This window comes from Sardina pilchardus, chromosome 14, assembly GCF_963854185.1.
Source record: "Sardina pilchardus chromosome 14, fSarPil1.1, whole genome shotgun sequence".
Lineage (NCBI taxonomy): Eukaryota > Metazoa > Chordata > Actinopteri > Clupeiformes > Clupeidae > Sardina > Sardina pilchardus.
Genome location: NC_085007.1, coordinates 32508894 through 32533062, shown reverse-complemented (window position 1 = coordinate 32533062; position 24169 = coordinate 32508894). Strand labels below are relative to the sequence as shown.

General features: G+C 41.3%; 1 protein-coding gene across 1 annotated transcript in view; it reads right to left on the bottom strand.

Annotated features, from left to right (window-relative positions):
• Positions 1-24169, bottom strand: part of LOC134100673 (uncharacterized protein KIAA2026) — a 73095-nt gene that overhangs the window by 35164 nt on the left and 13762 nt on the right. Inside the window, exons 2-3 of the mRNA XM_062554037.1 lie at positions 19734-19934; positions 18061-19487 (exon numbers count right to left, since the gene is read on the bottom strand). Coding sequence (XP_062410021.1) covers positions 18061-19487; positions 19734-19934 — 1628 coding nt within the window. The remainder of the gene's footprint in view (positions 1-18060; positions 19488-19733; positions 19935-24169) is intronic.

Sequence of the window (24169 nt, the reverse complement as noted above, 5' to 3'; positions counted from 1 at the left end):
GCATGCTTGGTAAACTTGTCTTGCACATAATATTGAGCTGATTTTTTTAGTGAAAATGGCCTGTAGCATTGTGCTGATAGATGAAAAAAGTCGCCTATTTAAAGGCACAGTTTGAATTTTAATCCTAGCTCTCCATTTAGTGTGTGCACTTGAACAAATGATGTAGCTTATAACAGTAGGGCCAGACATTTGTTTTTAGGAGGAAAGGTGATGGACATATTACTTTGGAAGGATAGGGAGTGGTGCAATTTGATTTTCTTTGGAACTTAAATATCATCAAGCAACCTCTTCAAACAGCATCAATATATCAATAGGCCTATTCACTATTATATTGTACAGGACTAGAGCTAGAGGACTAAGGGGGTAGGCTATATGTTATCAAGTAGGTCTATATTAAAACATGTAGTCAACATTATAACTTTATGTTGGTTTAAGTGAAAACAAAGCATGTCATGAACTAGGAAAATCCATGGTTCTACATCATTGTTGGCAAAATGATCATGATAGCTGCCCTACATATTTCAGCCATATCTGGTTTAGTCTTGAGTAGGCCTAGGCTACTTTGCTATAAATTAGTCGTAGACTTATTACAATATAGTCTATGTATATCTATATATATCGAGGGCTGAGAACCACAGGAGCGTAAGTGACATTTCACCAACTTTACAATAGAGCCAAAACAAATCTAACTGCTTATGTTCACAGTTAACGACCTTTGGTTTTTGTTTTAGTCAATCATTTAATATTTATAAATATTTTACTTCTATAATTGTGTCAGCTAAAAAGAGCTCATCAAGAGCTTTCAGGTGATGTATATAACTCAATTTTGACCAAAATGTCACTTACGCAACTGCCCCTTTGGTTCTCAGCCCTCGATATATGTTATAATGTTTATATGTATCACAGTTTATAAACAGTTCTCATAAAAGTCATCTGATGTTATCATTTAAGGGGTCATTTTTGAAAACTTTCTCCTGAGGGTGCTGGGTATATTTTCCTCTTTTTTGTCCTTTGCCAATCACACCCCTGAAATATGGTGTGAATCAATCTCATCGAGTGCTGTCATTAAGAAAAAGAACAAGGAAACTTGATATGACAGGGCAGCAAACACTCATTTTCTATGCCCCATTCAGTTAACCTAATGATAGTTGCTGGTTCAGTATTCGGCTAAGGTTGTATCAAATTTCCTGGTTCTTTATCCTACAGTGACCTCAAACAACAGGGCTTTGAATTTGTTCACACACAATTTCAATACTGGAAAACTGGTCTTGAAAGTCCTTAAAAAGTGCTTGAATTTGGCCATGACAATGGTGTACAAAACCTGTGCATGTAAATTTAACGGTCTATCGTAGCAATAACAGCAACATTTTCTTTTATTTGGACTTCGAAAAGACTTTTTATGAGGAACATTTAAAACCCTTGAACTAATAAAGTAAATTAAGTGAGAGGAAGTGTGCGGACCTTTCACTCTTTTTTTGAACATTTAAAACCCTACAATTTATCTTCGTGGCAGAAGGCGTACTTTAGAAATTTCACAGACAAAATTGTTTTTGCTACCCCTAGTCAGAGACAAAGCTCTGGTCTAGGGTGTGGCTTAGGGACTCTATAGTGCCACCTAGCAGATTGTGTTGTGGTTGACGTGTACATTCACGAAAATGAAGCAAATTTGGTGGTTTTACGTGTTATTGGTGTCGCTACTGAAAGATAGAGCTCTGGCCTAGGGTGTGGCTTAAGGACTAAGCGCCACCTAGTTTGTTGTCTGTTGTGGTTGACGTGTACATTCATGAAAATGAACCAAATTTATTGGACTTCTTTCGTATTGCTATCGCTAGTCAGAAAAGGAGCTCAGGCCTAGGGTGTGGCTTAGGGACTCTATAGCGCCACCTAGCGTGTTGTCTGTTGTGGTTGACACATATATTCACGAAAATTAGTCACATTTGGTGGGCATGTGTGTTATTGCTACAGCTAGTCAGGGACAGAGCTCTGGCCTAGGGTTTGGCATAGGGACTCTATAGTGCCACCTAGCACGTTGTCTTTTATGGTTGACACATACATTGACACAATTAGGTAGGCTTGTGTGTTATTGCTACCGCTAGTCAGGGACAGAGCCCTGGCCTAGGGTGTCGCTTAGGTACTCTATAGTGCCACCTAGCATGTTGTCTTTTGTGGTTGACACATATATTCACAAAAAGGAACCAAATTTAGTGGGCATGTATGTTGCTCATGCACAGGCACACCAACCCACACATGTTGCTTTGTTAGATTCCGAAATGTCACAGGTCTCCGCACCGCAGGTGCTCGGGCCCGCCATCGCCGCTTGCGGCTATATTTATTATTATTATTATACTTCTATTCCTCTTACCCTTAACTTTTTTGCCCTTTTTCACCAACTTGGCATGCTCTAAAACTCTTGAAATTTGGCAGCTACCTGTAGAATTGATGCCTCTACTGAGAGACAGACCTCTGGCCTAGGGTGTGGCTCAGGGACTCTATAGCGCCACCTACCGCACTGTCTGTTGTGGTTGACACATACATTCACGGAAATGAACCAAATTTGGTGAGCTTGTGTGTTATTACTGCCGCAAGTCAGAAACAGAGCTCTGGCCTAGGGTGTGGCTTAGGGACTTTATAGTGCCACCTAGCGCATTGTCTGTTGTGGTTGATACATTCACGAAAATGAACCACATTTGGTGGGCATGTGTGTTATTGCTACCGCTAGTCAGGGATAGAGCTCTGGCCTAGGGTGTGGCTTAGGGACTCTATAGCGCCACCTAGCACATTGTCTGTTATGGTTGACACATTCACGAAAATGAACCACATTTGGTGGGCATGTGTGCTATTGCTACTGCTTGTCAGGGATAGAGCTCTGTCCTAGGGTGAGGCTTAGGGACTCTATAGCGCCACCTAGCACATTGTCTATTATTGTTGACACATACACAACAATTAGGTACGCTTGTGTGTTATTGCTGCCACTAGTCAGAGACAGAGCTCTGGCCTTGGGTGTGGCTTTGGGACTCTATAGCGCCACCTAGCTTGTTTTCTGTTGTGGTTGACACATACATTGATGAAAATTAACCAAATTTGGTGGGCATGTGTGTTGCTCATGCACATGCCCAACAACAAGTACGTGTTGCTTTGTTAGATTCCGCAAATGTCACGGGTCCGCACCGCAGGTGCTCGGGCCCGCCATCGCCGCTTGCGGCTATATTTAGGGCCCGAGCACCGAGGTGCGGCCACTGAAAGTGGCTGCACCGTAGGTGCAAGGCCCTATTGTTTTTGCTCAGATTATTATTATTAGGGCCCGAGCACCGAGGTGCGGCCACTGAAAGTGGCTGCACCGTAGGTGCAAGGCCCTATTGTTTTTGCTCAGATTATTATTATTATTATTATTATTATTCTCTCTTCCTCTTAGCCCGTTTGGCCGTTTCACCAACTTGGCATGCTCCAAAACTCTTGTAATTTGGCAGGAATATGTAGAATTGCATTTGATACTCAGAGACAGAGCCCTGGCCTAGGGTGTGGCTCAGGGACTCTATAGCGCCACCTACCGCGCTGTCTGTTGTGGTTGACACATACATTCACGAAAATGAACCAAATTTGGTGGACATGTGTGTTGTATTATTCTGAACAACATTTACATTTACACTACATAGTGAATCTTAAACAAATTTGAGTTATGATTATGATTATGATTTTTGCACATCATGTATTTTGAAACACTTCTCCTAGACGGTTTATCGAAATCATGTCATATGAGCAGTAAAAGGATCTTGAGGGGTTGCCCGAGAGGAATTGCGAACAGATTTTTGAATTTTCGAAGCATATCGAAATGGCGAAGGTTTGAATTATGGCGTCTTATTGCGAAACAGGAAGTTGGTGTTATAGGCAGAAAAAAGGTTATAAATTGGATGTAATTTGGCAGCTACATGTGGAATTGCTTCTGCTAGTCAGGGACAGAGCTCTGGCCTAAGGTGTGGCTTCGAGACTCTATAGCGCCACCTAGTAGCATGTTATCTGTTGTGGTTGACACAAACATTCACGAAAATGAACCAAATTTGGTGGACTTATGTGTTACTGCTATCGCTAGTCAGAGACAGAGCTCTGGCCTAAGGTGTGGCTTTGGGACTCTATAGCGCCACCTAGTAGCACGCTATCTGTTGTGGTTGACACAAACATTCATGAAAATGAACCAAATTTGTTGGACTTATGTGTTATTGCTATCGCTAGTCAGAGACAGAGCTCTGGCCTAAGGTGTGGCTTTGGGACTCTATAGCGCCACCTAGTAGCACGTTATCTGTTGTGGTTGATAAACATTCACGAAAATGAACCAAATTTGGTGGACTTATGTGTTATTGCTATCGCTAGTCAGAGACAGAGCTTTGGCCTAGGGTCTGGCTTAGGGACTCTATAGCGCCACCTAGTGCGTTGTCTGTTGTGGTTGAAACAAACATTCACCAAAATGAACCAAATTTGGTGGGCACATGTGTTATTGCCATCGCTTTTTAGAGACAGAGCTCTGGCTGAGGGTGTGGCTTAGGGACTCTATAGCGCCACCTAGTAGCACGTTATCTGCTGTGGTTGACACAAACATTCACGAAAATGAACCAAATTTGGTGGACTTATGTGTTATTGCTATCGCTAGTCAGAGACAGAGCTCTGGCCTAAGGTGTGGCTTTGGGACTCTATAGCGCCACCTAGTAGCACGTTATCTGTTGTGGTTGACACAAACATTCACGAAAATGGACCAAATTTGGTGGACTTATGTGTTATTGCTATCGCTAGTCAGAGACAGAGCTTGGGCCTAGGGTGTGGCTTAGGGACTCTACAGCACCACCTAGTGCGTTGTCTGTTGTGGTTGAAACATACATTCACGAAAATGAACCAAATTTGGTGGGCACATGTGTTATTGCCATCACTATTCAGAGACAGAGCTCTGGCTGAGGGTGTGGCTTAGGGACTATATAGCGCCACCTAGCGTGTTACCCGTTTTGGGTTGACATTTACATTCACAAAAATGAATCAAATTTCATGAGCTTGTGTGTTATTACTGCCGCTAGTGAAAAACAGCTCTGGCCTAGGGTGTGGCTTAAGGACTCTATAGCGCCACCTAGAGCGTTGTCTGTTGTAGTTGACACATACATTCAGGAAAATTGACCAAATTTGGTGGCCATGTGTGTTGCTCATGCACATGCCCACCAACACGCGTCATATTGCTTTGTTAGATTCCGAAATGTCACAGGTCTCCGCACCGCAGGTGCTCGGGCCCGTCATCGCCGCTTGCGGCTATATTTATTATTATTATTATAGTTTTTTCCTCCTTACCTGTCCCACGGCCTTTTGGCCCTTTTTCACCAACTTGGCATGCTCTAAAACTCTTGAAATTTGGCAGATACGTGTGGAATTGGTAAAACTACTCAGAGACTGAGCTCTGGCCTAGGGTGTGGCTCAGGGACTCTATAGCGCCACCTATCGCGCTGTCTGTTGTGGTTGACACACGCATTCACGAAAATGGCCCAGATTTGGTGGGCATGTGTGTTCTATTAATCTGAACAACTTTTACATTTATACTCTATAGTAAATATTAGAAGAATTTGAGTTATGATTATGATTATGATTTTTGCACATCATGTATTTTGAAACACTCCTCCTAGACGGTTTATCGAAATCATGTCATTTCAGCAGTAAAATGATCTTGAGGGGTTGCCCAAGAGAAATTGCGACCAGATTTTTGAATTTCAAAAGTATATTGAAATGGCGAAGGTTTGAATTATGGCGTCTTATTAAAGAAACAGGAAGTTGGTGTTATAGGCAGAAAACAGTGACTAATTTGGTTGTAATTTGGCAGCTACATGTGGAATTGCTACTGCTACTCTGAGACAGAGCGCTGGCCTAAGGTGTGGCTTAAGGACTCTATAGCGCCACCTAGCAGCACGTTGTCTGTTGTGGTTGACACATACATCCACGAAAATGAACCAAATTTGGTGGACTTGTGTGTTATTGCTACTGCCAGTCAGACAGAGCTTTGGCCCAAGGTGTGGCTTAGGGACTCTATAGCGCCACCTAGCACATTGTTTGTTGTGGTTGACACATACAGTACATTGAAGAAAATGAACCAAATTTGGTGGGCTTGTGTGTTATTGCTATCACTAGTCAGAGACAGAGCTCTGGCCTAGGGTGTGGCTTAGGGATTCTATAGCGCCACCTAGTGTATAGTTTGTTGAGGTTGACACATAATTCACGAAAATGAACCAAATTTAGTGGACTTTTTTCGTATTGCTATCGCTAGTCAGAGACGGAGCTCAGGCCTAGGGTGTGGCTTAGGGACTCTATAGCGCCACCTAGCGTGTTGTCTGTTGTGGTTGACACATACATTCACGAAAATTAACCACATTTAGTGGGCATGTGTGTTGCTCATGCACATGCACACCAACCCACACATGTTGCTTTGATAGATTCCGAAATGTCACGGGTCCGCACCGCAGGTGCTCGGGCCCGCCATCGCCGCTTGCGGCTATATTTATTATTATTCCTGTGGATTCCTCTTACAGGTCATGTTTGGCCTTTTTTCACCAACTTGGCGTGCTCTAAAACTCTTGAAATTTAGCAGTTAGATGTGGAATTGGTAACGCTACTCAGAGACAGAGCTCTGGCCAAGGGTGTGGCTCAGGGACTCTATAGCGCCACCTAGCACGGTGTCTTTTGTGGTTGACACATAAATGCACGAAAATGAACCAAATTTGGTGGGCGTATGTGTTGTATTAATCTGAACAACTTTTACATTGAAACTACACAGTGAATCTTAGAAGAATTTGAGTTATGATTATGATTATGATTTTTGCACGTCATGTATTTTGAAACACTTCTCCTAGACGGTTTATTGAAATCATGTCATTTCAGCAGTAAAATGATCTTGAGGGGTTGCCCAAGAGAAATTGCGACCAGATTTTTGAATTTCAAAAGTATATTGAAATGGCGAAGGTTTGAATTATGGCGTATTATTAAAGAAACAGGAAGTTGGTGTTATAGGCAGAAAACAGTGACTAATTTGGATGTAATTTGGCAGCTACATGTGGAATTGCTACCGCTAGTCAGAGACAGGGCTTTGACCTGAGGTGTGGCTTCGGGACTCTAGCGCCACCTAGCAGCGAGTTGTCCGTCGTGGTCGACACAATCATTCACGAAAATGAACCAAATTTGGTGGACTTGTGTGTTATTGCTATAGCTAGTCAGAGACAGAGCTTTGGCATAGGGTGTGGCGTAGGGACTCTATAGCGCCACCTAGCGCGTTGTCTGTTGTGGTTGACACATACATTCAAGAAAATGAACCAAATTTGGTGGGCTTGTGTGTTATTGCTATCTCTAGTCAGAGACAGAGCTCTGGCCTAGGGTGTGGCTTAGGGACTGTACAGCGCCACCTAGTGGGTTGTCTGTTGTGGTTGACACGTACATTCACGAAAATGAACTAAATTTGGTGAGCTTGTGTGTTATTACTGCCGCAAGTCAGGGATAGAGCTCTGTCCTAGGGTGTGGCTTAGAGCGCCACCTAGCACATTTTGTATTATTGTTGACGCATACATTCACGACAATTAGGTACGCTTGCATATTATTGCTGCCACTAGTCATAGACAGAGCTCTGGCCTTGGGTGTGGCTTTGGGACTATAGCGCCACCTAGCTTGTTGTCTGTTGTGGTTGACACATACATTGGTGAAAATGAACCAAATTTGGTGGGCATGTGTGTTGCTCATGCACATGCCCACTAACAAGTACTGGTAGCTTTGTTAGATTCCGCAAATGTCACGGGTCCGCACCGCAGGTGCTCAGGCCCGCCATCGCCGCTTGCGGCTATATTTATTATTATAGTGGAATCGTCCTACCGGAAAGGTTGTGCCCTTTTTCACCAACTTGGCATGCTCTAAAACTCTTGAAATTTGGCAGCTACCTGTGGAATTGATACCTCTACTGAGAGATAGACCTCTGGCCTAGGGTGTGGCTAAGGGACTCTATAGCGCCACCTAGCGCGCCGTCTGTTGTGGTTGACACATACATTCACGGAAATGAACTAAATTTGGTGGACATGTGTGTTGCATTAATCTGAACAAGTTTTACATTTAAACTACATAGTGAATCCTAAAAGAATTTGAGATATGATTATGATTATGATTTTTGCACATCACGTACTTCTCCTAGACGGTTTATCAAAATCATGTCATATAAGCACTAATATGATCTTGAGGGGTTGCCCGAGAGGAATTGAGACCAGATTTTTGAATTTTTGAAGTATATTGAAATGGCGAAGGTTTGAATTATGGCGTTTTATTAAGAAACAGGAAGTTGGTGTTATAGGCAGAAAAAAGGTTATGAATTGGATGTAATTTGGCAGCTACATGTGAATTGCTTCTGCTAGTCAGAGACAGAGCTCTGGCCTAAGGTGTGGCTTTGGGACTCTATAGCGCCATCTAGCAGCACGTTATCTGTTGTGGTTGACACAAACATTCACGAAAATGAACCAAATTTGGTGGACTTGTGTGTTATTGCTATGGCTAGTCAAAGACAGAGCTCTGGCCTAGGGTGTGGCTTGGGGACTCTATAGCGCCACCTAGCGCATTGTCTGTTGTGGTTGACACGTACATTCACAAAAATGAACAAAATTTGGTGGGCATGTGTTTTGTTATAGCTATTCAGAGACAGAGCTCAGCCCGAGGGTGTGGCTTAGGCAGGGCTGTACACTGCGAGCACCTCGTCGCAAATGCGAGGAAATATATATTAGTGCTAATTGAAAATATGAAATGTAGTCCAGTAGTAATAGGGTCAAACCCGGAACAAATTAGTAACAAGCTGAATTTTTCAGGATATGTTCAGAATACCTTTAGGAATAACATACTAAAAGTCCCCGTGAATCCCCCTTGTGCTCTCTGAGATATTCAAGATGGCGTCCAAAATGGCCGTAATTGGCCATAATTTGGAGATATTTTCCGTATTTCAGGCTTAAAACCTAATACAAATGCAATTAAAAGGTCAAAATATATGTTTTATAGGGCAAGTAAGTCAATTTCATCATTAGTTTATTGAATGGAGACATTTTATAATAATACAGTTACCTCCGTATTGGAACACATGCTAAAGATGACTGTAATCGTCTTTTGGAAATTGATCTTAATGCCTTAAATGGAAAAAAATGAGGAAATATCCAACCTTTAAGGACATCAATTTTGTTTGTGAATAAGTATATATCATAATGTTTTTTTTTTTATTTCAGTTAGCCTATTAGCTGGTTTCATTCTCATTGAGCTCAATGCAATTCAAACCAGCTAATAGGCTAACTGAAATAAAACCATGCTAATCTCTTGGTATGGTGAGTATGTGATGATGTGGGGTTATTTTAATTCCAAAGGCCAAGGGTTCTTTGTCAGGGTGCATAGTGTCCTGGATAGATCCATTTATTTAAAATAAATAAATGAATAAAAAATCGTCCTGCCTCTATGGGAATTTTAACACATAGGGTTAACATAGGCGTTCCAATACTTATGACCCCTGTATGTTAAGGAAAACATTTATTTATTTACGATACATTATTCATTCAGAAAGATATTTCCTCTTTTTTTCATTTAAGGCATTAAGATCAATTTTCAAAAGATGATTTTTTATAGTCAACTTAGCAGGTGTTCCAATACGTATGGTCGGAGGGGACTGTACATCACTTCAGTCATCATCCTCATCATCAGAAACTGGTCTTGATTCTTCAGTTTCTTCATCATCTAGTAAAGATGACAGAGTTGGCCTTCCTTTGCATCCAACTTGCACATAATCCGTGCATAACACTTTACAGATAATGCATGACTCCGTCGCTGTCGCTGAATGACTCTGATGTCAAAAATCTAATATCTATAGACTGTGACCGTTTTATGTGACAATTTATGTGAGCTCTTACTGAGCTCAGGACTTCACAAGTTCACATTTAAGAATGTTCACAGTACTGTAAATGCGTGTAGGTTTCCAAGAAGAAATTACAATCAAGGATTGAAATGACTAAAAAAAGTAATTATTTGCATAATGAATACCTCTCGTATAAATGGCTTTATAACTTGATGTTTAGGACGTTATGTACAAGTATAATATTATATGCTATATGAGGTCAGCATTATATATATATAATATTATGTGCTATTATATTACAAAGGTTATAGAGGGAAAATTGTTATCTGATTGTTTGTCTAACTGTGCGTTCACACCAAGAGCTACTACCAAAGTTGCAAGATCGCTTTTGTAGCTGTAAACTGCAGCTGCTACATAATAATTATGAAGTTGCTCATGACATGAGAGATTTTAACCTTCAATTTCAATTCTCTTAACTCAATTTTTGTTAGAAAATGTAAGATAATCTGCTATTTTATATAGCTTATAATAATACTAATAATAATAATAATAATAACAATAATGTGTAAAATTGTATTGTATCGTGACCTTAATATCGTGTAGCCTATCGTATCGTGGATTGAGTGTATCATTACATCCCTACTTTTAACTTTTTTTAGTCGCTCTAGTCGCTCAAATTTTGCCGCTGGTCTCTTTTGTTGCTTTAGTCGCTCGTCTCCATTCAAAGTCAATTGCTTGCGGTGATTTCGCAGCTTTGGTCACTCTTCGCAAGGCACGGTTACGTTATGTTCCATCTCACAATCATGTCGACTATCAAATTTGTATGTACATTTTGTGTCATTGTCACATTAATGATCTTAATCTTGGTTAACTTTAATTTTAGCAGTGTGTCAATGGTGAATTTGGATTCCTTGTATGAGAAAACATATTTCATGGTTCCATCCAGGACACTATGCACCCTGATAAAGTCCCCTTGGCCTTTGGAATTAAAATAACCCCACATCATCACATACCCTTCACCATACCAAGAGATTAGCATGGTTTTATTTCAGTTAGCCTATTAGCTGGTTTGAATTGCATTGAGCTCAATGAGAATGACACCAGCTAATAGCTGAAATAAAACCATTCTGATACTTATTCACAAACAAAATTGATGTTCTGAAAGGTTGGATATATCCTCATTTTTTTCCATTTAAGGCATTAAGATCAATTTCCAAAAGACGATTTTATGCAGTCAACTTTAGCATGTGTTCCAATACTTATGGAGGTAACTGTATTATTATGAAATGTCTCCATTCAAGAAACTAATGATGAACTTGACTTACTTACCCTAAAAAACATATATTTTGACCTTTTAATTGCATTTGTATTAGGTTTTAAGCCTGAGATGCGGAAAAATCTCCAAATAGCGGCCATTTTGGACGCCATCTTGAATATCTCAGAGAGCACAAGGGGGATTCACGGGGACTTTTAGTATGTTATTCCTAAAGGTATTCTGAACATATCCTGAAAAATTCAGCTTGTTACTAATTTGTTCCGGGTTTGACCCTATTTTGAGCTAATGCTCTTGGACTAATGGGAGCACAGGTGCGAGTACTGAATTCAACCCTTTTATTCGCATTTTGCTCCTAAAAATCCACACCAAGTGGATCATAGTATAGGCTAGTACAATTTTCGCGCATCTGTATACAAATTTCATAGTTGACAACTCTAACGCTCCTGGCTGGAAACTCGCTGTCTCTCACACACGCAAGAAATGTCACTCCAAAAACCATTCTTCTTTTTCTTCAATCTGTTCGTTATCAGTTGGTGACTTTGTAGCGATTAGCCTACCGTTGAAACGGCAAACCATGATAAGAATGTTGACTATATAGCCTACAATTACCGTGTTCATTTCAAATATTATTATTATCACGGTTGATAAACACGGTGTGGAAACCGTGTTAGCTTCACCCCAGCCTGCATTTGACATAGGCCTGGTTGACTTCTATGAGAGAAATCCGACTGATTTGGTGCTCTGGCCTGGGGTGTGGCTTAGGGATTCTATAGCGCCACCTAGCGCATTGTCTGTTGTGGTTGACATATTCACAAAAATGACCCAAATTTGGTGGGCATGTATGTTATTGCACTCCCTAGTCAGGGACAAAGCTCTGGCCTAGGGTGTGGCTTAGGGACTCCATAGCGCCACCTAGCACATTGTCTGTTGTGCCTGACACACACATTCAAGAAAATGAAACAAATTTGGTGGGCTTGTATGTTACTGCTACCGCTGGTCAAAGACAGAGCTCTGGCCTAGGGTGTGGCTTAGGGACTCTATAGCGTCACCAAGCACATTGTCTGTTGTGGTTGACACACATTTACGAAAATGAACCACATTTGGTGGGCTTGTGCGTCATTGCTATCGATAGTCAGAGACAAAGCTCTGGCCTAGGGTGTAGTTTGGGGACTCTATAGCGCCACGTACAGATGGTACGGGTTGAGAATGCTCCTTTCATTCCCGCACATCGGGACTCCCGAAGCATCGGGAAAACTGCAACCGCAAGGGGGCAACATAGACCGCCCGAGTTTTCGAATGTTTACAGCCTACCTCACAGCTCTCTCACTCGACGTAGCCTATAACTCAGTCAGTCCAGCAGAGATGCCAGAGCAACGTTTTGGTCAACGGAGAGGGAGAGAAATGCTCCGCATATCCGTCTCATTTAATCATTAAAATGAAAGTGATTGGCGAAATTAATCAAACGACGTTTCAATAAACCATTGTTGAAATGAATGAAAATGGTTTTAGAAACCTATAGGCCTATCAGAAGGACTATTTCCTTCAATTCAACCTGAAATAGGCTACTCGAAAGGCAACCTTAGATTAATTCATGAATTCATTACGGTTACAAGACCGCATTTCCGTGAATAGGCTATTATTGTCAACGTCAAGGCGAAGACGAAAGAGATGGACAAGATGGACATTTTGGCAACATTTACATGCTAGGAATAGGCCTACTTAGAAATGTGTAAGCTATATTAAAACGGAGGTTTGTTCATTTTAACCGGCGACGTTTCAAGTACATTTCCCGAATAAAGCCTATTGAAGTTCATATCCAGCTGTGGCGCAAGTGGTTGATGCATAGGTATCGTATGCCAGCGACCGGGGTTCGAAACCTAGCCGAAGAACCTCTCCGGAACCCATCAAAACAAAATGAATCGGTTTATTAAAAGAAATGAAAGATTTCCTGTTTTGAGATTCTTTTTATGTTTGCGATGTCTGCTGAAAAGAAAAGTTAATATGTTAATTCGTGGTTCAGCGCGCGCTCACACACATTTTTACATTGACATAGTGTCGGGCTCAAGTGTCGTCCTCAGTGCCGCATAGGCTATAGGCTTTAATGTAGTGAACTGGTTAGACGAGTGTGGGGGAGGGGGAATGATCGCACAAGACAATAATGCTCTTCATGAAATGGATCTCACAGGCGGCTGTCTGTTTTTAAATGTAGCCTACTACACCACTTGCGAAATCGGACGTGGCACATAGCCTAATTATTAGGCTACTGGATAGCAAATCCATAGACTTTGTTCATCCTATATCCTTGGCGGAGATAATAATTAGGCATATCAAATTAAAAGCACACTACGACAGGTATACTTGTGTGATCACGCAACACAAGAGAGCATTTAGCGATGGGACAGTTGTGAATGAGTGCTTAACACCCTGGAGTCTAAATACCCCCGGGGGATTTGAAAAACTGTTCCAAACACACATCTCAATCTCTGCTTTTATCATATTATAGAGACACCATTAGAAGCCTTTAATCAACTCGTTTTCAAATATATAGCCTATGTTTTAAGAGAATATGGCAATGATAATGGCACTTTCTAAAAACAATAAATTCGTAGGATTTGTCCTCTCACCTGCAGCAGGCCCATTCAAAAGCCCATCCACCTAATTTGCATTTGAAAGAGCCAATCACTAAAGTGACACATTTAGTCTAGCCTACTTTATTAGTTTTTTTTGACCCCTCTAATAAATTGCCTATAGTCCTACTACGATAATGGAGGAAGGGCTGCCTAACTGTTCCCCCTAAGAGTTTTTTCATAAGATAAAATGTTTACTCTATTTAAGTTTAGGATTTGGTAGACAAGACAACCTCGGAAAAGTTCTTCAGATAAACAATGTTTTATTGAATTAAAGGAAAGAAAATGTATCGCCAGGGTTTCGGGGCTTGCGAAGGCATTCGTTGATCTTATCGATGCAGTCCTTGCGGCCACTTCTCCCCATCGTAGGAAACTTTCTGCTTAGTGTTGACAAAGGTCTTGACGTTGTGTGGCAGTGCTTGCTTGCCCTTCGATCCATCCCAGTTGGTGGTTTTGCACCAGGCTCTAGTGCTCCTTTGTGGTGATGGCTCTGAAGAGCAGGCATCCGTATCTACCAGTGATGCGCGGGCTGATCCAAATCGAGCGCACCCGCGGTTATGGGTCAAGAAAAAATATTTTTAATGATATGCGGGTCATGTTTGGTCGGGTCGGTAAAAAAAATAAATTGTCATTTATATCGTACATAATTGTCTTTAGAAGAAAAAGACATAAGTTGCAGCATTCCCACTGAAACGCGATTCTATCCCCCACATTTTGTCACGAACATGTAGAAATGCACTTGTTGTTTCTGCGTAGACAGACCCTCGGCTACACTTGACATGCAGTTGTGTTCTGTTCTCAGAGCATATGCTTTCTCTGTCTATGATCTGCAGCTTTTATCTCGAACTGCTGGCCTCTACAGAAAGTGGCAGAATCGTCTACTGAGCAGCGAAGTTGCCGATGCAATGCGTGTTTCTCAAGTCTGATAATTTCCAGCAAGATCGAATGGTATTATGGAAAGAAAAATAAACTAAAAGTTTCCCAAATCAGGAAATATTTCTTAATTTAATGTCATCAAGGCATATAGCCTACAATTGGTATGAGCATGCAATATGTGCGTCCTTGCGCAACTTATAGGCCTAGTGGCTCGTTGGAAAGCCCCACGTCTGCTCTTCCCCACGTCGTGCAATAAAGGTTTCATCTCGCTGCAATTTATAATCGCGGAGCAATGGACTTTTGGTCCATTGATGAAGACGTTAATAAAGAGTTTCTTAATAATATTCTATGCCTGCATTTCATGCTTGGGAGAGCTTCAAGGCATTCATGTGAGGAACGGCTGAAACAGAATTTGTATAGGAAAATCCTAGGCTAATTATGTTCAATGTTGAGTCAAACAGCCACATTTTTGGATGAATGCTGACACGGAAGAAAAAAAAGGTAGACTAAATGCATGTTTCCCAAATTCTGAGCAATTATAGGCTATATATAATTAGGCAATATAGGCTATATTATTGTTTTACATGCATATGAGATACCAATTTTGCATAGCTCAATGACGCTACGACTAAGTTAGACTAGGCTACTTTTTACAATAAGCGGGTCGGGAAGCGGGTCGGGTCCTGTATTTCAATATTTTTTTTTTGCGGTCCGAGTTGCGGTCGGGTTAGTTGTAAACGGCGGGGCGGGGCGGGGCGTTCAGACACGTACCCGCGCATCACTGGTATCTACCAACGTTGCCGCGACTCTGTTGGTGAATTCGAGCATGTTGTTCTAATCTGGGCCAACAGCAAGCAAAGTCACGTCATCGTGCTGAGAAGGAACTTGAATGCTGTTGTCGAATGTGGCAGAGAATACAGAAGAAGACTTTAACTATTACTTATATATTCTTATGACGAAACGCGAAGAATAAATACGAGGACTGACCATCTCGCCTCTCCGCGTTTCCCCCAATAGGCCTACCATGGCGACAAAGAAATAAATATGATTTGACATTTTAATGTTTGTAGCGCGCCAGTTTACCCAGTGTGTGTGCATTGAGTAGTTCCTTAAAATACGGAACAAAGAGCGTCCCGTAGGCTATCTGTTCAATACAGAAGAAGACTTTAACTATTACTTATATATTTCTTATAACGAAACGCGAAGAAAAAATACGAGGACTGACCATCTCGCCTCTCCGCGTTTCCCCCAATATCATGGCGACAAAGAGAAATAAATATGATTTGACATTTTAATGTTTGTAGCGCGCCAGTTTACCCAGTGTGTGTGAATTGAGCAGTTCCTTAAAATACGGAACAAAGAGCGTCCTGTAGGCTATCTGTTTAATACAGAAGAAGACTTTAACTATTACTTATATATTTCTTATAACGAAACGCGAAGAACAAATACGAGGACTGACCATCTCGCCTCTCCGCGTTTCCCCCAATATCATGGCGACAAAGAGAAATAAATATGATTTGACATTTTAATGTTTGTAGCGCGCCAGTTTACCCAGTGTGTGTGCATTGAGTAGTTCCTTAAAATAGCCTACGGAACAAAGAGCGTCCCGTAGGCTATCTGTTTAATACGGAAGAAGACTTTAACTATTAGGCTACTTATATATTTCTTATAACGCTGGCTGTAGGCGATTTCTATAACCATTTTCATTCATTTCAACAATGGTTCATTGAAGTGTCGTTTGAATAATTTCGCCAGTCATCACCTTCATTTTAATGATTCAGTGAGATTAAGGAGTCGACTATTGACGGATATGCGGTCTTCATCATTAAATGCAGTTGAAACTTTCTGCCACCTGGTGGTTGTTTGGGTACATTGCCTTAGCCTCGAAAAAAATCGGCTTGACGCACTGCGGGATCTCTTCGGGAGTCCCGCGGGAGAAGGTGCATTCTCAACCCGTACCCACTGTAGCGTGTTGTCTTTTGTGTTTGACACATACATTCATGACAATTAACCAAATTTGGTGGCCATGTGTGTCGCTCATGCACATGCCCACCAACACACACATGTTGCTTTGTTAGATTCCGCCAACACCCACATGTTGCTTTGTTAGATTACAAAATGTCACAGGTCCGCACATGTCACGGGACCGCACCGCAGGTGCTCGGGCCCGCCATCGCCGCTTGCGGCTATATTTAGGGCCCGAGCACCGAGGTGCGGCCACTGAAGTGGCTGCACCGTAGGTGCAAGGCCCTATTGTTTTTGCTCAGATTATTATTATAGTTTTTTCCGTTTTACCTAATTCCTTTTTTCACCAACTTGGCATGCTCTAAAACTTGAAATTTAGCAGGCATATGTAGAATTGCATTTGATACTCAGAGACAGAGCTCTGGCCTAGGGTGTGGCTCAGGGACTCTATAGCGCCACCTAGCGCGTTGTCTGTTGTGGTTGACACATACATTCACGGAAATGGCCCAGATTTGGTGGGAATATGTGTTGTATGAATCTGAACAAGTTTTACATTTAAACAATATAGTGAATCTTAGAAGAATTTGGTTGAGGCATGTACACTAATCGCCGCCATTACTGCGTGGATGGCTGCTAAGAAATTAGCCCGTTGGTTCCATAGGCGGAGGTTGCAGAGGTTAGCGGTCATGACATCATTTATCCAATGTTCCCCTTCACCTGACATTTTCTTTCATGAGCAGGATCTCTTGTTAGACATTCTCTGAGAGTTTGCTTTCATTGAAAAGCACAGGCAAGTGTCACTCGTCACACTCCGCAGGCACGCAGTAATGGCGATATTCAAGATGGCAGCGCCCATAAAGTTTGCGCTGGATTAGTGTATAGTAGTAATAGAGACAAGCAAAAGTAAGCTCTAAGTATTAAATCAGGGGTATGATGACTTTTCCAACCCTGTTATTCTAGTTTTTAACTTTTTAAAAAATAATTTTCAGAACTGTTGTCTTTTTTTCCCTTATTTTGATGTTGCACAACTAAGTGTGTAAATAAAACTGGAACGAACGTTTATTTTTAAAAAGTTTTGATTTCAGGCTGTAAGTAAAAAAAAATGATGTATGATTACTTTCTATAGGCACTGTATTCTTACATGTTAACATTGATGATTATGTTAACAAATAATGTCAGTATGTATGGAAAATAACTGAACTCAGTTCTTAGATAGTACAGCTACTGGTAGGTGTGGTTTCTATTCTCACTCAGAAATACTGCATTTCATCACCTGCATAAATCACAGTACCAATTTCTGCCAACACTAGTTCAGCAAAAATGTTAAACTATTTTCAAACATTTTATATTGATTTACTGTTAATTAGCTTTTGCACATTCTTCAAACCAAGTAGTTAACTACGGAGCTGGCTTGGAGAGAATAGATACTCTATCCTGCTTACCTAGCTTTCTCTTTTTCCTCTTGTCCTTCTTCTTAATAGTGCAGGCTGCTTTTCGCAGGGTGCTCTTGGCTGCTATGACCTGTCCATTCCTCACTGAACCTGTTTTGCCTCGACAACTTTTGGTCCTCAGTTCCATGACTGTCTTTTTCTTTTTCTGTGTGTGCATTTGCTGCTGGTTTGCGTGCTCATCAAGCCTGGAGGTGCGGGAAGCAAGTCGGATCTTAGAATTGCACGAAGTACACTCTGACCTCATCCCTGCAGTTCTGGAACATTCAGAGCAAGGGCCTTGGCGTCTCACATGGAGTAAGTTTGCCTGAGAACACAAATGTCCAGGTTTTATTAACCCCTCTTGGACCTCCTGTGTGACTGAGAAGTTTGGTGAGGACTTCCCTGTGAAGCAGTGGTTTCCCTCCTGGAGTTGAGGCTCACTTTCAGAAGAGGGCTCCGCATCCTGTGTCAGCTGAAGTCTGTTCTCCACACCCCCTGGCTCCTCTTTGGCAGCCCAAGACCCACAAGTGTCTGTTCTGCAGCTAAACAAGAAGGCACTGGGTCTCTTTTGCTGGGCTTCAACCTTGCCTTCTCCTACACCATTAACTTCATCTAGGTAAGCTATTCTCTCCCCTCTCCCTTCTCTGAAGCAAACTCCTCTTTGCTTTTCATAGTCACACTTTTCATCATCAAAAGATGTTTTGGCTGGTCTGTTACTGTTTACCTTCCTCACACAGATCGGGGGTAGGCGTGCATCAGGTGCTGTGCAGGGACTCTGGCAGTAGATCCGTAGGTCAGCTCCGCAGAAATGCGGAAAGTGAATATAGGCATTCTCATGGCTGTCATATCCAAGGATGGACTCCCTGCACTCATGAATGGGTTGTCCCAACACAGCATCTTGTACTTCCCTCTGCGTCTCATAGACATTATCACAGAGCCCCTTCAGGAGCCACACACGCTGGTTAAGTGGCAACAGATGAAAGGCTGCCTCCTCGAGAGGACTTGTCTCACCAAGTGTCTTGAAAAACTGGTTGCAGAGTCCCAACTGCTCAGCACGGGCGACCTGATTCTCTACCTGGCCAATGGAGTGGTACCAGCCCAGTACTCGCTGACGCAACTCAGCTTCCCAGCGGCTATAAGTCAGGGGCGCCCTTCGGTGGAGAGTGGACCTACGGCAGGGCTGAGAAAGCAATGAGGTCATGATCTTGGCCAAGAAAGAGCTACAGCGTGGCATGAGCAAGCAACGTTCCAGCTCAAAAAAGATTATCTCAGGAAGGTTAAGTGCTGTCTGGGCAAGGCAAAGAAAGTGACCAATAGCAGGAAGCTCCCACAGTGTATCAACTGGCCATGGAGCTGCCTGAGAAAGAAGATTTTGCTCCCACTCCACCACTTCCTTCGCTGATGCCTCCTCTGCCTCTCTCTTCTCATGTTCTCGCTGCCTATGATCAAGAGTACAATGTGTAAAAGGAAACAATGTAACTTGACATTGTTAATTATAATTGGGTTCTCTCCAATTATGAAAATATGGCTTACTCTTTTAACCCATCAGGATTTACTCAAATTATTTGCAAAACAAGTAAACCATGATAGAGCACACTCAAATGATAATACTTCAGTGATTGAAATTAAATATTTAACTGAACTGAACTAAACTGAACTTGTAAATTCACAGGACAGCTTTTTACCTCTTCTCTTCTTTAGCTCTTTGTTGCTCCTCTAAACGAAGAGCCTGCACCATGATGGACTCACTGCCTCCCAAAGTTACAGAAACCAGGCTACGGGGAGCAGATCTACGTCTTGAAGATGAGCCTACCAATCCCTTTTCATCCTCTGTGCCAAAACGACCTTTGGATGTTACTGCTAGACTAGTTTTTTCCCGAAGGACTCTGCAAGGAAAAGAAAATACAGTTAATGATTAAATGACTTATTCCCTGCTGTCATACCATTACCATATATAAAGGTCTATCTGGAAAGGTGAAAAAAACTGTTACTCTGTTAAACAACTCCTTTAGGCATGCTGACACCTATTTCCAAGATCTCCAAGACCCCTTGGGTCTATAATCAGCTACTAAAATGCAGTCAATGCTAGGGGTGTTACGGTACACGCACTTGTATCGGTAAGGTACATGACGTTAGGTTCAATACAGATGAGTATTAAAATGCAGCCTTAATTTCAAATTGGAGTTCTCACACATGCAGCAGACCAGGGATGCAACGGTACATGGTAGGTATTGAACCGAACGATACACCCCTACGGTTCAATATGCAGACATGAACCGCGATAAGCCGGCACATCTGTTATTTATCATCTTCGCAAAAGTTTCTCAATTCACCGCAAACTGCACGCGTTAGACATTCACAGAACCATGCATAGCACACCACCAGAGAACCTGTGGATGGGCCCTGAGAACTTAAAAAGACAGAGAAATACATTTTTAAGAGGCGCCACCATCTTTCATGGCCACCAGGGAACATTTGGGTCATTCCACCTCAATTGAACGGATTTTAGAGAAACTTTCTGCTTGATCATCTCAGATTTTCTTTTACCATCTAAAGAGTAACCATTTAAACTAACTTAGCCAAAATATTAGCTTGCTATACCTAATACATCCAGAGAAAAACATTTTTGAACATGGTACCCCCCTTCTGATTTTTGGCACATTTGCGCCCTCATATAAATCTGCAGTAAAGTTCAGATGTCATTATCTCAAAAAGTGTTCAAGCTAAAGACTTCAAATTTTCTGTGAATAATGATTTGCTACTATAGATTCCACATACATTTGTAAGCTACATGTTGAGACTGACTGTGTTTCAATCTTGTGAAATCAGAATAATGTGTTCAAACCCCCATATTGGGTGCCCCCAATTTATAAACAAAATGTAATACAATACAATAAAATAATACACAACTTATAAACAAAATGTTTGACAAATGGTTATGTCTCTCTACAGATGTGTTTAAGCTGTCTTTGAAAAAGTAATTACTGTAAGAGGTGTCTATATTGCATTTTTGTTGGAAGTATTGTAACACAAAACTGAAAAGTAATCAATTTGGATGATATTTTATCTCCCCATTACAGGGGTATGATAAGCTATACCAATAGAGCTTGACAGTCCCGCCCACAGCCGAATCCGGATGTAAGAATCCAATACAATTTCTCCATTGACAACTGGAAAATAAGCCATAAAATCGTAACCGTCCATGGTAGACTTAAAACCAGCTACAGCGTGACTAAGCGATTGTACCGATGCCAAAAGTGAATGTGGCATCAACCTTGTTTTGAGAAAAAAATGTTTTATTCGCGATTTAACGAGAGAGTACACTACCCAACATCCTAATGTGTAAAACTGTTGAAAGCAGAGCCTTTGATTGGTAGAGATCGCCGTTGCCATGGAAATCCCAAACAAAACCTGTAAACTTTTCCTGCGCCTGTCGTCCGCTGTCATTTCGAAAAATCAAGATGTGTGGCCGTCCGAAAGAGAACGGTTTTCTCATCTTGAAGGTTGAATTTACTCAATGGAAACCGTAGGAAGTAATCATCTTTTCTCAGATTAATATGTGAAACTATCGTTAGCCTGCAAATGTTCGAAATGTGTGTACGTTTGCAAAGGATCCTGGGATAGTAGTCTTTAACTCGAAATGTAAAATATGAACACAGTCTTGTACCTTTGCCTTTTTTTTCGCTTTCCTGATAGTTTTTTGCTCGAAATGATGTGTCGTATGTACGTATGAGTCACGTCGTAGCTGGTTAGCCTAAGGCATGGTCTAAAACTCTTTACATACGGATTTTTCCAGATGTCAATGGGAGAAATGAATGAGAAACTTACATCCGGAATCTAAGCTCTCTCAGAGGAGGGGCGGGACTGTCTAGCTCCATGAATTGAACGCATCTCCAGAAAGAGTATGGAATGGGCTTTCAGACTGTGAAATTTCAAGATGGTATTATGGCTATGATTATTGAAATTTTATTTTTGAAATACTGGTCTATTACAACAATTAGTGTTGTTTTTTTTGTCCTATTATTTAATGATTTCATAATCCTCATCTTATTCCTAAGTACCAGATGTTTATGTCTTATACTGTTAAAAATGTATTTTTTAATTTACTTTCTGGGTGATGAACTAATAAAATATTGCCTGTAGCATAGACTAAAGGTCAAAGAAACGTTCGTAAATAAGGACACTAAAAAGATGTGGGACTGCGTAAAAGACATGGATTAAAGTGAAAAAAACTCATCTGACTGAAAAAATTTTGTCCAAAAAAAAAAAGCTATTCAATACTGCACACGGTTGCTTATTAAGAGTGCTCCGAGGGCCGGCCATAGCCCGTTGGCCTTCCCCCCCCCCCCCCCAAAAAAAATAGTGGGTTGGGGGGTGTCACTGTCACCCCCGAGAACACAGTCAGAGATTAGGGCCAGCATTATGCCTAAAATGCATGTATGTCTCCAAAACATTCCTCACCTATTATCAGACATGCATAAAAACAATTAAAACTCACAGCCATAGGTTAACCATCAGATAGGCCTCTGTTATTGAAGATTTGGAATAATTGATTTGAAATGTAATATGTTAAAGAATTCTGATGTTTTCTGATGTCAGGATATAATTTGGTGTAACTTTACTTAGTGTGATTAGGTGACATGTTGTTTAATTAAAGGTGCATGTCACTTTAAGACGTTTTAGTTGTTGGGTAAGAACGTGATGCACGGCAGAAATGTTAGGAGTTCCACGGTATTTCTGACCGTGTTGGTCATGTCAATTGTATGAGAACTGTGCTGTTTGTTACAATAAACATTCAAGAATATTAACTGGAAGACAATACGTTTTTATAAGAACACGCGTCAGTCATAGGACTCCTATTATATAAGTTTCGTTTATTGGAAGCGGACCTACGACTTTCTCTTTGAAGAAGACAAACTGCATAGACATAGCCTACTGTAAGCTACTGGATCCTTTTGAATTGTATAAATTAACCTTGTTGGCTTATTATAATTATTTCTTAGAGAAATTAGCAGTTAAACTAAACAGTAGGATAGCCTAATAGTGGCGTGGCGCAGACACACACTTTTCCGTTGTCTGTCTCTGCGTTTCGGGCGCACCCGACTGTATTAATAATGACCGAAATAGGCTATATCCATGTTCTTTTTGACTATTCATCTTTAAGCTCCCCAACACTGCCGACCTCTAAGTAGTCTAATTTGATGAGATCGGGGAACTAGCAAGTGCGGACAAGAAGTCATCGCAAACAACGCAGAACTTTGCGCAGCTATTTATTAGTAGTAGCAGCCTAATAGTGGTAGTAGCCTAGTAGTAGCCTAATGTTCATCAACGCAGTTGCACGAACGCATTCATTTATTTATTTATTTATTTATTTTGCACACAACGAAGATTTCAACATAGGCTAAAACACAGGCCTATCACAAAACAGGGTTCAACAAGAGGTGTAACCATCGCTGCAGCTTGCAAGGGAGATCGCGCCGCATCCCCCCCCCCTAAATATTTTCTCCCCGGATCTGCATCAATCTCATGATTGACCTCTAGCGCCTCCGGTTGACGGAAATCCGTCATATGACGGAAAACTTTAATCCATGGTAAAAGACATGACTAATCTGAACAGGGGGAAAAGTGAACTCAATGTGTGTAATGAATGGGAGAGAGCAAATGAGCTTAATATGGGGTCATTCCGTGTCAAATCACCCAATTTCAGCCAATTTGGAAAGTGACCCTCTCCAAAAAAATCTGAAATAAATCACAGGTGTCTGTAGCCTAGACCTATGCACAAATCTTAAATAGTATGTCTGGATCACTAATGGTTTAAAAACTGCAGCCCTTTGAAGCTTCAAGTCATTTTAAGCATTGTGGTGAACAATCCTTTTTGGTCAACTTGCAACGTTATTGGTTCTTTTGGTATTTCACACACATCAGTGAAACTATGTGAATGGAAGCACATTTTCCTGTTGAATTAAGAAATCTAATCAGATGAGATGTGTCTTGTGTAATTTCCCCTCTGCAAAGCTCTGAAAATGGCTATAAATTCATTATGTGAAAAGACATCATCACTTTTGAAGGCTTCTCATTCGAAAGGTATGTGCCACAAATTTCATCAGGTTTTTTTCCCACT